Source organism: Aristolochia californica, unplaced genomic scaffold, assembly GCF_029961685.1.
Source record: "Aristolochia californica isolate CCGP_79_NKW_82.1479 unplaced genomic scaffold, dmAriCali1.0.hap1 SCAF_10, whole genome shotgun sequence".
Taxonomy (NCBI): domain Eukaryota; kingdom Viridiplantae; phylum Streptophyta; class Magnoliopsida; order Piperales; family Aristolochiaceae; genus Aristolochia; species Aristolochia californica.
The window spans coordinates 3,888,655-3,901,257 of NW_027181771.1; the positions used below are offsets into that span (position 1 = coordinate 3,888,655).

Below are 12,603 nucleotides of genomic sequence, written 5' to 3' on the forward strand. Positions count from 1 at the left end.
TTGATGCATATCAAGCTTGTTTGATTAGCTTAAAATCCCTGCAATTTCTAAGTTAACAGCTTTGGTGTTCTGGGTTTTGTTGCCCTCGGTCCAACCAAACAAAGGGATTGCATCACATTGAATATTATAATGTCTTCTAACTCTCCTTCTGTAGGTGCTATGGTCAAATGGAACTAATAAATGATAGTCATCATAGTGTGATAAAATAAAGCTCTATGATCCGTGTCCCTTGTTTGATTTCCTTGCTAATGATTTTTGTTAATCAAGAAGATCAAATGACCAATGAACTTGCAACGATTTTTCTTTGATGGACATTACTACTTCAATTCACCTCCATAGACACCATTGTCGGACTTTGGTCTCCAAGCCTGCAATAAACTTAATTATACAGAGATATGAAAAGAGCCTTCCACCTTCTTCGGAAGGCTTCCTTCAAAACAGAGAACGGAAAAGCAAGAGAAAATTACAAATAAAAGATGAAAAGGGAAGACACTCAGTCTTCATCCGCACTTCCACTCCAAGTCTTAATAGCTTGCATCACAGCCTGTTTTATCATTTGAGCGTCAATGTTCTCCCCTTGATCTTGAGTCTGCAAAAGTTTACAAAAGCCCTTGATTTTACTCACCATCTTGCGTGAAGAAAAGAGAAAAAAAAAATTACTGAAAAATTCAAAGTTTTGCATGTAAATTGTCATGGATGTTGTGGTTTTGATCCAGACTGGATGTTTTATAGTGGTGAAGCTATAGTGGTGGTGCACAAGTACAGAAAATTTCAATCTGTATGGCACACACGTGTGCATTTGTTGTCTACAAGTAGAATCAAAGCTTGAAGCAAAACATGAACTTCTTACTTCTCCTCCCACGGCTTCAAGGTGAAATGTGTCTTCACAGGAAACCCTAGCCTCTATCACGTTGAGACCCAACTCCTCAAACGTCTCTAATAGAGAGACAAGCAATCCTGGGCAGCTTTTGTCTGAAAATACGTTAATTAGGAAGCTCCTTTCTAGAGTTTCGACTGTAACCTGTGAGCACACCATCGACAGGAATAAGCAAAATTATGACTGGTCTTCACCCTAGGAACACCTGGGTATATTAGGAAGAAGATGAAAAAGAAAAAGAAGAGAGCGGGTTGGAATGCTGTAAATATATACCACAGGCAGGTTTTGATCGGAAGTAGTTTGCTCCAATGCAATATCTTGATTCAATCTCTCCACCTTTTGTTTCAAGTCTTCGATGTACTTGGATGCGTCTACTATGATCGAGGCCTTACTCAGCTGCCATCAGAAAGAAATACGAAACGTAAACAAAATAAGACACCTTAAGCTGTATAGAAATTTAGGGATTAAAACGATTCCAGTCACTAGATTGAAATAGATCATGAACAGCAGAATTTCCAAAATCTGGAGCATTTTTTTATTTCGAAGTTCTTCCTTTTCCTGAGCATGTAATACTTTCTTCTAAAATATTCTGAGGATGTGTACTGAATCTCCTTGTGTTGAACGCTTATAAGGGAATATGATCAAATGATCTATATAGAATGCATCTGTCTGGGAGGAGTTACACTCTGTTCATGTTTGTGTTTGATAAAAAAAACAAGGAAAAATGAGAAACTGTACACGAGGGCTACTCGGAATTTGAAAAAGGGTTAAAAGTACCAGTGGTTTGTGAGAGAAAATGATAAAGTCATCCATGAAAAAAATGGAGATAATTAACACAGAGCAATTGGAAGCTGGAACTGGTGGTAGGAAAAGAGATAATAGACATTTGGGGAAAAAACAGCAGAAAATCTAACAATTTTTATAGATTAATATCGAAAACCAGAAGCAGAGAAGAGATAGTTTCGATGAAGCAGCAGTAGACAATCATGAAAATCAGCACCAAGCCATTGGCCGCAAAAGCCTCATCTTGTAAAAAGTAAAAATCCTATCCCTGCTGGGGTAAAGAAATATGAAATAGAAGTAAGGTCTCAGAAATTTAGGCATTACTGCATGAGAGTTTGTAACAGAACGAAGGAGCTGCAGCTTCTCATACAGAGCAGCTCGCTTGTGCTCTCTAGAAACCATGGCTCTTTCAGTCTCGACACTCTCCTCTCTCTCTTTTTTCCCTTTACTCTCTGAGCTGCTGCTGCTGCTTGGGTTTTGCATAGAGGGAGGGAAGCAGAGCCCTCAAAGATATATGATCAATCCGGTTGCTTCCCACATGAATGCCTCAGTTTACTCAAATCGGAATTTAATACATAGAATTCTCAGTGACGAAACTGCCCATTCTCGGACTGAAGAATGATTTCATGAGCAAATCGTTTCAGGTAGGAAACATGAATTATTAGCTGAGAGAGTGCTCCTGTATATTTATGTATAAAATATGAAAGTGATGGTTTAGTTGCTTGTTATCATCCGGTAAGAATCATAATTTTGTCTGAAGCTTTCAAATTTAATTGTTGCTCACGGAGGAGGTTACAACTGAGACGAGATCGTAGGATAATCCAAAAGGCACGAGCTCAATCCCAGCTTACTTACCAAAATAATACAATAAAAAAATGGAAAACTGTTTCGGTCGGAGTTTAATATAATAGAAAATTGGCTATTTTCTGTTATTGACATGAGAAGTCGCTAACATGTTACCGTGATTTATATTAAAAATCGCAATAATAATTAATGTTTCCTGATGTTGATCAAGAAAAATCTCAACGTAGATCAAGCTACTGATAGCCATACAAAACATATTACCCTACTGCGATCAACCCAGTTCATGCTGCATAGAAATTTTAAAAAGAAATGTAATTTAAATGGGGAAACTGGCAAGAGTAGCAGAAACGTAAAAAGGAAGGAAATGGAAGGGCAGAAAGAGAAGAAACAGGTGGGAGAAAAAAAACGCGGAGGGAGGAATCTGGTCTCGTGATCGGGGCGCCATCGAACGCAGCGAAGGAAGCGTCAAATGGATGTTTGGTTGTCAATGCCTCCAAACACTCCTCACGGGGGATTCTTTCTCTCACTCTCTTCCTTTCTCTCTCCATACTCCATCCTCCTCTTCCTTCTTCTTCTCCTCTCTCTCTCTCTCTCTCTCTCTCTTAGTCGTCACTCTTTTGTCTCGGCCATCTTCTCCACACGTGCTCATGCGATTCCAGTACAACCCAACTCATCACTCGTAGCCATCTGTGTGTGATGCAAACTGTGTCAATAATATTAATGGCAAATTAATGAGCTTTTGTTCTCACTTTCATGGCTTCGTTTCGCCAAGGCCTGGTCTAACCTCACCTATCCCCTCCAACGAAATGGGATATATCAGAGTAACAAACCAGTGAATGAATTGACCAAGAATAAAGAAGCAGCAAAGCAGTCAAAGATCTCTTTTCACTTTTATAAAACCATTTCATCGATTGATTCATGCAGCTTAGACAGAAGAAGACTTGAATGCAGCAGGAAGCCCTGGTTAATTACTAGTTTCTGAGTCTCTACTTTGTAGAGACAAAATGATGTGCAAATGAATGATGGTGAAAAAAGGAGGAAATGATGAAATGGGGAAGGAGATGATTTGCAGAAACAAAACATATTTAAAAATGATGTACTAGTCTCTGGAGAATGGAGATATCAACCCAGCTGAAAAGTTTTTAAAGTTGGCAGAGAAGAAGTAAGAGATGGCCGTGATGAGCAATTGTGTGGGGAGAATTTATGGCCTTTCTCATGTCCACTCCATCGCCCTCTTCCAGACGGCGTTGTCACTACTACACACGGACAAACCACGTACCCACCTGTTCACATGTGTGCCCCCTAATCATTACAACACAACAATCTACCCATACACATACTCCTGCTCCTTCCCTTGTCTCTTGCCCAATGCCCTTTCATAGGCATTCTGCTTGTTTAGGGTGGTCTAGTTTTGCTTTTTTCTTTTCGTTTTTTTTTTTTTTTTTTTTTTTTTTGGAGGAGGAGGAGGAGGAGGAGAGGGAGATGCTGATTTCCTCATTCAAGAGTGATTTCTTTGAAGGCTCTAAGAAGATGGAAGATTGGAGATTGATGAGTGGATTTTCGTTCCCTTCTTTTGCTCTCTGGACAAGAAAGAATTTTTTTTTTTTTTTTTTATATCCATGATTGGATCCTTTCAATGGGGATTGAGACAAAAGAAAGACAGACTGGTGCAGTTGATTGTAATTTGACTAACAACATTTTAGGCAGAATTTTTTTTTTGTTTATTTATTTATTTTTCTCAGTTCTGCCGTGAGGTTTGGAGCTGTTTCTCTGATCAGTAAAAGTTCTGCCATCTTTTCTTGTATGTTTTCTCGTTCTGTAGATAGTGACTTTATGCTTATCAGTATGATTACGTCGTTAAAAAGACGAGAGTGTACTGCGCCAGCAGATCACTACAAATTCAATCGTTCCAGTGCGTCTTATCATGCTGATTTAGATGTTGTCCAGTGACAGAAACAAAGCGCTATCATAATTCCAGTTCAGAACCATTATTTCGATGCCTTTTCTTCCTATTCCCTTCCAAAATTTCATGCAACTTCACTGTGATCAGCAAATCTTGTTCGAAATTCTGCTCTGTTCATGTTTTCGATAGAATAGCAGGCATCTGGGTTGTTTAAGTTCTTCTCTCTTCTTAGATCAAACCGAAATAATTAAAGAAGCTCATTCCTCTCTGCTTACTCAACGATTTATTAATTAATCTCTCACTGCTGTTAGTTGCCAATAAGTGGGGGTTGAGGAAGATTCTTGTCCTGATTTGATTGTTTTCGTTCACATGTGATGTTGTCAAATGAGCTTTATATTATTTTTTTTCCAAAGGGAAATTTCCTCGCAAACATATCGAAGCTAACATGGCCATATTGCAAGATATGAGCGATTAAATCAAAAACCAGAAACATAAAAATGGTTCCAACACATGATCTGCTTTGTGTCGTTTTATGGGAGATGGATACGCGTTGTTGTGGACCCATTTTCACGCTATAAAACCTAAGAAAAAAGAGAAGAAATTTATATAAAAAAGAAAAAAAAAAAAAAAAAAAAAACTGATGAGCCATATGTCACAGTCATGGATGAAAAGGCAACTGTTTCTGGAAATATTCTGTGGGTTGCTCGTGATCTTGATGCCTTCACGAATCATTAACTTATTTGTTTACAATATATTACATTCTGGATGGCTAAATTATTCCTCAAGCATGGCACCTAGGAGGATCTCCGACAAGCACTTCGGGTGCCTGCAGTTTGAATGACCAGCTTCACTGTATTTTCTGGGGAGCTTCCATTGTTATCAATGGAGGTTGAAAGTAAATTACTGGTTGAGTTAAGAAGAGTTAAGAACTCTGGATTGAAAAGGTCACGTGAGGTTTTCTCTTCGGAAAGTACATTCACATGCAAATGTGAGAATGGAACAAAATTAATAAAAGTATAAAGTAGAGAGAAGAGAGAAGAGGAGAAAAACCCATTGGACATTAAAAAATTCCCAAGGGGATAAGGTGAACGCCAAAGACAAGAAGTTTGGTTAGGTACATGCCTACAAGACTCCATGCAAGTACTATATATTTTGTTGGATGTAGTCAGAAGATTTATGGAAAGATGGGGAAAACAAATAATGAATAAGTGAATAAGATTTAAATGCATGCTGAACCTCTGTTAAATGAGTCTGCCTCAATTATTAACAGACTAGTCACTTTCTGCTTTCTTGGACTCCCCAATAATTGATAATTGGAGAAACTCATTTTCTTCAGATTTTGAGCAATGATGTGATCCCCTATTGTTCACACTCTCTTATCATCTCTTTTCATCTATCGTTTTTTTTTTCCTTACCTTTAGACACACCTAGTTAAGAAAAGCTAATTCGTTTCTGGCACACTGATCGATTAGCTGATTAGTAAGCTAAGAACTGAAGAAATCTAATTCATTTCTGAAGAAAACTGATTCATTAGCTGATTAGTAAGCTAATTCATTTCTAGCACACTGACCGATTAGCTGATTAGTAAGCTAAGAACTGAAGAAAGCTGATTCATTTCTGGAATATTGATCGATTAACTGATTAGAATTGGGACCTTTTTTTTTTTTTTCAAGTTATTCTAGCCTGGACAAAACATCATAATAGATGATGCTTAACCGAACCCACAAATATCCAGAACAAGGGACATGTATCCATCACTTTCTAAACTGGTTGAGGATAATTTCCGGTCTATGGACCATTTCCTGCATGGAGTAGTTTCACGGAAGGCCTATCTTTGGACGCTCTACTGCTTTCGTGTGATTCAGAAACAGAAACATTTATGGATTCGCTCAATTGTAGTTTCTTTGTTTTTGGTGGTTCCTCTTCATCCCCACTGCTTAATAAACTACCAAAGCATCTCTTTCTGCTTTTCACTCGACTCGCTGGATCCATTAGACCTTTTGTGTCCCTGACCATGACTTTGTGGTCCTCAATATTTGTGGTTTTTAAGTGGCTTTCGGAATCAATTCTTCTCACTAAAATAGAGAAGTTTGGAAATATGCACTAAAAGAGAAGAAGGGTCTCCACTTTCTTAACCAAGTAAAAGCCCTAACACGTAAGAGATCTAGTGAATGGTACAGGTGACAGAACATAATTTTTTTATGCTATTTATTTGTAATAAAACCTCATCGTTTCATCCACATCTTTCCTCAGTTCAAGCAAACCAACGTCTTGCAGTTAAGAGTGTGTATCATTTTGCTGATTCTATTACACACTTGGGAAGTGTATGAATGTATCTCCTTTCTTGGAAACCACCCGATCAATTAGAACAAGCACCAAGGAAGTGGGTGCCTTCTCCTCTACTAAAATAATAGTACATCCTTGTTAGAATAGTTTTGAACTAGGAAAACCAAATTTGAAAAGAAAAAACAAAAAACAAAAATTTATTCATGCACGAAATAAACAGCCTTTTCGCGGTAATCGGGAAAAAAAGTATAATGAAAGAGCATTTGATTGCAAGACATAACTAGGCTTTGGTATCACACACTTCCAATGTGATAACGTGTGGATCCCTTTCTTCTAGTCATATTTTTGTGATTAGGCGGATCGACTAAGAACTTAGGTGAGTCGATCTCGGGTCGTCAGTGTGTGATTCAAGTTGGGAATCCTGATCACCCCATCTACCTGACCTGCCCTAGATTCAAATAATTGGGTAGATCAATTAGCAAACTAGGTGCAGTTTGTGGTTCCCATATCGAGTTTGATTCGACTCATTAGATTGGATATGTATGGGTTTTCCCTAGCTTGTCTCTTCTCTCTGTCCTAACCTCCTCCTCCAACCCAAAATTTCTCGTTTTTGTCTATGAAAAGTTGAGGATAATATATAATGAATGGAGTGAAGTTATATATAATGAATGGAGTGAAGTTATATTGACTGAGGATTGATTGAAACAAGAGTCCTATTTATTCTCAACTCTCTAAGGTTAACAAATTGTAACAATGTTGAGAGACTTTCTAGGAAAAAGTTATTACATTAAAATTAAAAATCTCTAATGATTAAGAAAAGTTTTTAAATTCTTGTTGACTTGTAATCTCAAGAGAGAAAAGGAATATTTTTTGGCTGGCTTGGGTTGTTTTGATTTTTTAAGAGACACCCATGGGTGTAGGGGTGGATGACTCGTAAATAAGGAGAACTATTGTAGATATGACATAAAATTATAATTATGTAAGTTGGTGTATGTCCTCTTATGTGTTTTTTTCCTTTTGAAGCATGTAGCCCTAAGGGCATTGTAGTAATTGTAAACACCTTCACATAACTATAAATATAACCTCAAGGCATGGCGTAGAGCATTCAAGCTTCTTTCTCTTGGCTCATATTCTTCCTTACACCATGTCTTCTTTCTCTCCCTTGGTTTTTTCTCTCCTCTCTCCTAAGAGCTAGAGTTCCTCTCTTCTCTTCTTCCCTTGAGTTTTGTTGTGTTTATGTGTTGGCCCTAAAAATCAACATGGTATCAGAGCAGGCAAAGATCTAAGATGGAAAAGGAGAAGAAAAGAGGGGAAAAAAAGAAAAAGAAAAAAAAGTTGCTATCAGATTTTTATGGAGAGAAAAATCGATATCTAAAGCAGATAAGGTCTAGTAGCAAAACAATTTCGATTAGCAACATAATTGGGAATTTATATTGAAATTTATATCTCAAAAGAAATTTATATGAGTCTAATTTCTATCCCAATAAATCGTTTCTCAATCTGATCTTTCTAGAGAGAGATATCTATATTGGAATAATCAAAGGTCACGCTGGTATCCAGTTGGATGCAAAAATCAAAATTTAAGCCGAATTTTTTGCTTCACCTTTTGAGTTGCTAATGTTGGCTAAGTTTCCTATTTGTTTTCAAACTCTAGTCAAGATTTTACCAACTTAAGTATCTTTCCTTCATTAAAAGTTTTTTTTCTTTGATCTCACATCACATTAATTTCCTTAAGAGAAGTCTTTTCCCATATGACTTTAGTCTCTTTTTCTGAAAAAGTTTAAAAATTTTGAATTAGAAAGTCTTGCTTGCCCATTCTAAATTCAAAATATTGGTGTCCTAAGTCTCTCTTATTTTAGAAATTATCTCTTGAATATTTCTTTCCAAATTGGTCAGTTGTGTTAAAAAACAATTGCGTTATATGAGAATTCTATTTTTAGAAAGTTTTCATTTTTATCTTCCATCTCAAAGCTTTCTTATTAGAGTTTTTTAACTTTCCTTAATCATCATGTTCATATAAGAATTATTTTTTTACATCCCTCTTAAGTAAAACTTAGTATCTTTTTATTCATTTATTGGTCTAAAAGTGTCTCCTTCTTACTTGGAAGTATGAAGAGTTGCATTGTGTACCTCCTTCCTTTTGAAGCATAAGAGTTGTTATCTTTTTATTCACACCCTTAATTCCTCAAAGTACTTTCTTCAATTTGTTTTTGTTAAAATCACTTTAGAGCTATGCTTATTGACCCACTACCTAAAAAGTATAAGTGTTTGTCTAACATCAAACTTAAGTCAAGTCTTTTTATTCTTCACCCAAGAGGTATTTTTTGAGTGAGTTACCCTTAGAAAGTGAGTAGTCTCTTTGATGTGCCATAAAGTTGGGCTATTTTTTCATCATTGCAATTGATTGGAGTGTGTTTCAGACTATAACCATTTTAACTAGTGTATGGAGTTTTGTCATATAGCTAGGAGTGATTTTTTTTCTCTCACCATTAAGTTCTCAATAAAGAACAAAGAGATCCCCAACTTGAGGGGGAGAAGTACAAGACAAAGTTAACCAACAATGAAGAATTCTACATGTTGTAGTAATCAAGTTTTATGTGGCCAATATATCAAAGTAAGGGGGAGATAAGATGACAACAAGATGAAGATTGCAAGTAAGATGTGAACAAGAACTAGAGAATCAAAGCAAGCAATATAATTATCTTTTTCAAGCACACAAGTTTCTTGACTAAGATTATTTGCAAGTAAAGTTACAAACACCAACTTGAAGGGGAGTGTTAAGAGACACCCATGTGTATAGGGGTGGCATGGCTAGTAAATAAGGAGAACTTTCATAAAGATGACATAGAATTTTAATTATGCAAGTTGGTGCATTTCCTCTTATGTCTGTTTTCTTTTGAAGCATATAGTCATTGTACACACCTTCACACAACAATAAATACAACTTCAAGGCATGACGTAGAGCATTCACGCCTCTTCCTCTTGGCTCAAATTTGTCCTTACACTTCTCTCTCTTTTTTCCTCTTCTTTCTCTCCTTGGGTTTTTTCTCTTCTTTTTCCCAAGAGCCAGAGTTCATCTCTTTTCTTCTTCCCTCGAGCTCTCTTGTGTTTATGTGTTGACCCTAATCAACTTGATTGTTGGAGAGAGTGAGATGCTTTCATGTTTGATGACATGGACAATGATCAAAACGATGACGTTGCTAACTTGTCATGAGAATATTCTTATGATGACCCCTCAAGCTTAGCTATGGAGAATGACAAAGCTTAATCTTGAACTAAGGAGAAGAAAAATGAGAGGAAGAAAGTGGTTTTAGTGAGATTGTGGGCCACTAGTTCGGATGAGGGGATGCGTTGAACTTGAAGTTCACTGGCCGCCACCCTCTCTTACAAAATTATAGCCAATGAAGATTTGCTTGCTCCATGAGTGAAGAACCAGATATGCTACAATAGAAGTAGTGCTTAAGTTATCACAAAAAATTAACGAATTGGAATAAGTAAATCCAGATCATTAAGTAGATATTCTAACCAGATAGTTCCTACACATGTAGCGGCCAAAGCTCTATATTTGTCCTTGGTGTCAGAGCTAGAGGTTGTGGTTAATTTCTTGGCAAACCAATAGATTAATATTTGATAAAAGTAGATTGGCTGCTCAGTTATGGACTGATGAGTGAGGCAACAACCCCCCAATCAGCATAAAAAAAAACTAATAAGGTTATTATTATTGAGGGGAGGATTCATAGTGATACTAAGAGTAAGGGAGTCTTTTAGATAAAAAAGTATAGATTGTGATACTCATAGATTTGTGTGTAAATTGAGCTACCAGATGGAAAACATAACATATATCTAGGTGAGTCATAGTTTCATATGCTTCTATAGTGAGTGAGGTCAGGGTAGAGTGGACTATCAATATCAGTCTTGGTGTTAACAATAAGAGAATTGGCTACAAGTGTGCACATGGTCATGCCAGCGTGATTAAATTATCGATTAAATAGTTGTGTTAGTGGACAATCAAGCCTCTAGATCTATTGTGAACTTGAAGACCAGGAAAGGCATCTAAGTCCCCTATGGTCTTGATGGAGAATTCTTTATCAAGTGTACTAGAAATTTTTTGAAATAAAATAATAGAATAAAGTTAAAATTATATCTCTGCATAAAGAAATATATAGAGCTTACCTTTGTTGGTCCAGGTGGCTCCTCAAGAAGGGGGTGAATTTAGAATTACAGGTTAAAAATTTCTTAAGGTGTGGAAAGTAAAATCATGAAAATATATAATTTAAAGCGTAAAATACTCACAAACCACAATAGATGACGCGAGATGTTTTTTTATCAATAATCCCTATTGGTATCCACTGCCCAAGAACTCATGCTTGGGAAATTCCACTAATCAAGCTCTATTAGGTGGACTTCACGTCAAAAAGATTTTGGCTCTCTTTTAGCCATGTGTAGCTCAAATACATGATTTTAAAAATAATGTCTCAAAGAGGTTAGCTAGATTCGAGCTCTATCTAGGTCCTTTTTGTCTAGATTCAAATACGTTCTAGATAAACCTTTCTCAAAACATAATACAAAAGAAAGAATAAACACTTACACCCTTTATCAATTGAAGAGAATTTGCTTCTTGAGAAATCCAAGCTTCCAGCTTTATAGCACAATGAGAATGGTGGAGCTTGTCTAATGGAAATGCAATGGAGAGGATTTGAGAGAAGAGGAAGGAATTTTCTGAAGTATAGGCTTACTCTTTCTCACAAAAGCACTTTGGAAGGATTTTGAAAGAAATGAGAACCAAAGATTATGGATGTACTAATAAATTCTCATTAGTTTCTCAATGGGAGGTTTGGTAGGGTATTTATAAGTTACCCAAACCAAACTAGCCATTTTTTTCCCGTTTATAAAAAGTTGAGTTTACATTAATCGATCAGTGTAAAGTTATTAATCGATCAATCGAGTGTAACGGCTATTTTCTATCAAAATATGTCTTATTGATCGTTGGTATGATTGATCAATATTTTCACGTTGGGTACTGATATTTTAAGCTGATCGATCAATGACATGGTATGATCGATGTTGAAATTTGGATCCCTTTTCCAATATTCTAAGCAAGAGAAAGGAGAAAGAAAAAGAAGAAATGGGAAGAAGAGCTCTCGGGTAGAGAGAAGAAAACAAGAAAAGAGAGATGTGCGCCAAGCAAAGAGAGAGATTTACTCAAAAAGGAGATATGTAACTTAATTAATTCTGAATTACAACACCTCTATTTATAGTAGAGGAAGAGATAGAGTTATTATACAATGAGCCTTTCAATCTCCTAATTACATTCCAACTCTAACTCTCTAAGATAAGTCTATCAACACAATCTACTAGAAGTCCAATATGAGTTGAACTAGAACTCTTCTTCAATAACATGAATATAAGGGAGGAGGCCAGCTCGTGGCCTTATCATTGTGGGTCCCACATGCTCTTCCAACTCATATTGATAAGGTTGCTAGCTCGTGGTATCTTTGTGGGTCCCACTTGATCTTCAAGTCTTCTAACTCATATCAGCTTGTGCTTCTTATTTTCTTAACTCGTGCTAGCTTGGGAAAGGACTCTTCTTGGTGTCCCACGTCCTCATGGTGGGTCCCACCAGCTCATGCACCATAGTGGGTCCCACATTATAACACTCCCCCTCAAACTAGGGGTGAGAAAACATCATAAATGTCCAGCTTACTGCAGATAGTAGACATAATCTTGTGCGTGACCGCCTTGGTGAGAATATCTGCAACTTGATTTTGTGATGATATATGCCTTAGAGATAAAACACCTTCTTGGAACTTTTCTCGTGTAAATGGCAGTCCACTTCAATATACTTTGTTCTTTCATGGAAGACTAGATTTGATGTAATGTGTATTGCTGCTTGATTATCACAATATAGATCCATCGAAGCTTCTTTGTAGAATCCCAATTCAGTGAGAAG

General features: G+C 36.7%; 1 protein-coding gene across 2 annotated transcripts; it reads right to left on the reverse strand.

Moving 5' to 3' along the window:
* Positions 1 to 276: 276 nt before the first annotated feature.
* Positions 277 to 2,211, reverse strand: LOC137942297 (transcription factor bHLH61-like). 2 transcript variants are annotated; one of them, XM_068787976.1, is made up of 5 exons: positions 1,985 to 2,211; positions 1,151 to 1,273; positions 851 to 1,021; positions 468 to 589; positions 277 to 368 (listed from the first exon to the last, which is right to left on the reverse strand). In XM_068787976.1, the coding sequence occupies exons 1-4, from the start codon at positions 2,141 to 2,143 to the stop codon at positions 494 to 496; spliced, it is 549 nt and encodes a 182-aa protein (XP_068644077.1). In that variant the 5' UTR covers positions 2,144 to 2,211; the 3' UTR covers positions 277 to 368; positions 468 to 493. The 2 variants fall into 2 exon arrangements, with proteins under 2 accessions (XP_068644077.1, XP_068644076.1); XM_068787975.1 differs by having other exon boundaries at positions 277 to 589.
* Between the last annotated feature and the right edge of the window lie 10,392 nt (positions 2,212 to 12,603).

Bases quoted from the DNA above. Each gene is read 5' to 3' on its own strand.
- LOC137942297 (XM_068787976.1), bottom strand. From the start codon at position 2,143: ATGCAAAACCCAAGCAGCAGCAGCAGCTCAGAGAGTAAAGGGAAAAAA. The intron at 1,022-1,150 runs GTATATATTTAC...GTGTGCTCACAG, and splicing joins CCGATCAAAACCTGCCTGTG to GTTACAGTCGAAACTCTAGA. The intron at 590-850 runs GTAAGAAGTTCA...AAACTTTTGCAG, and splicing joins TTGAAGCCGTGGGAGGAGAA to ACTCAAGATCAAGGGGAGAA.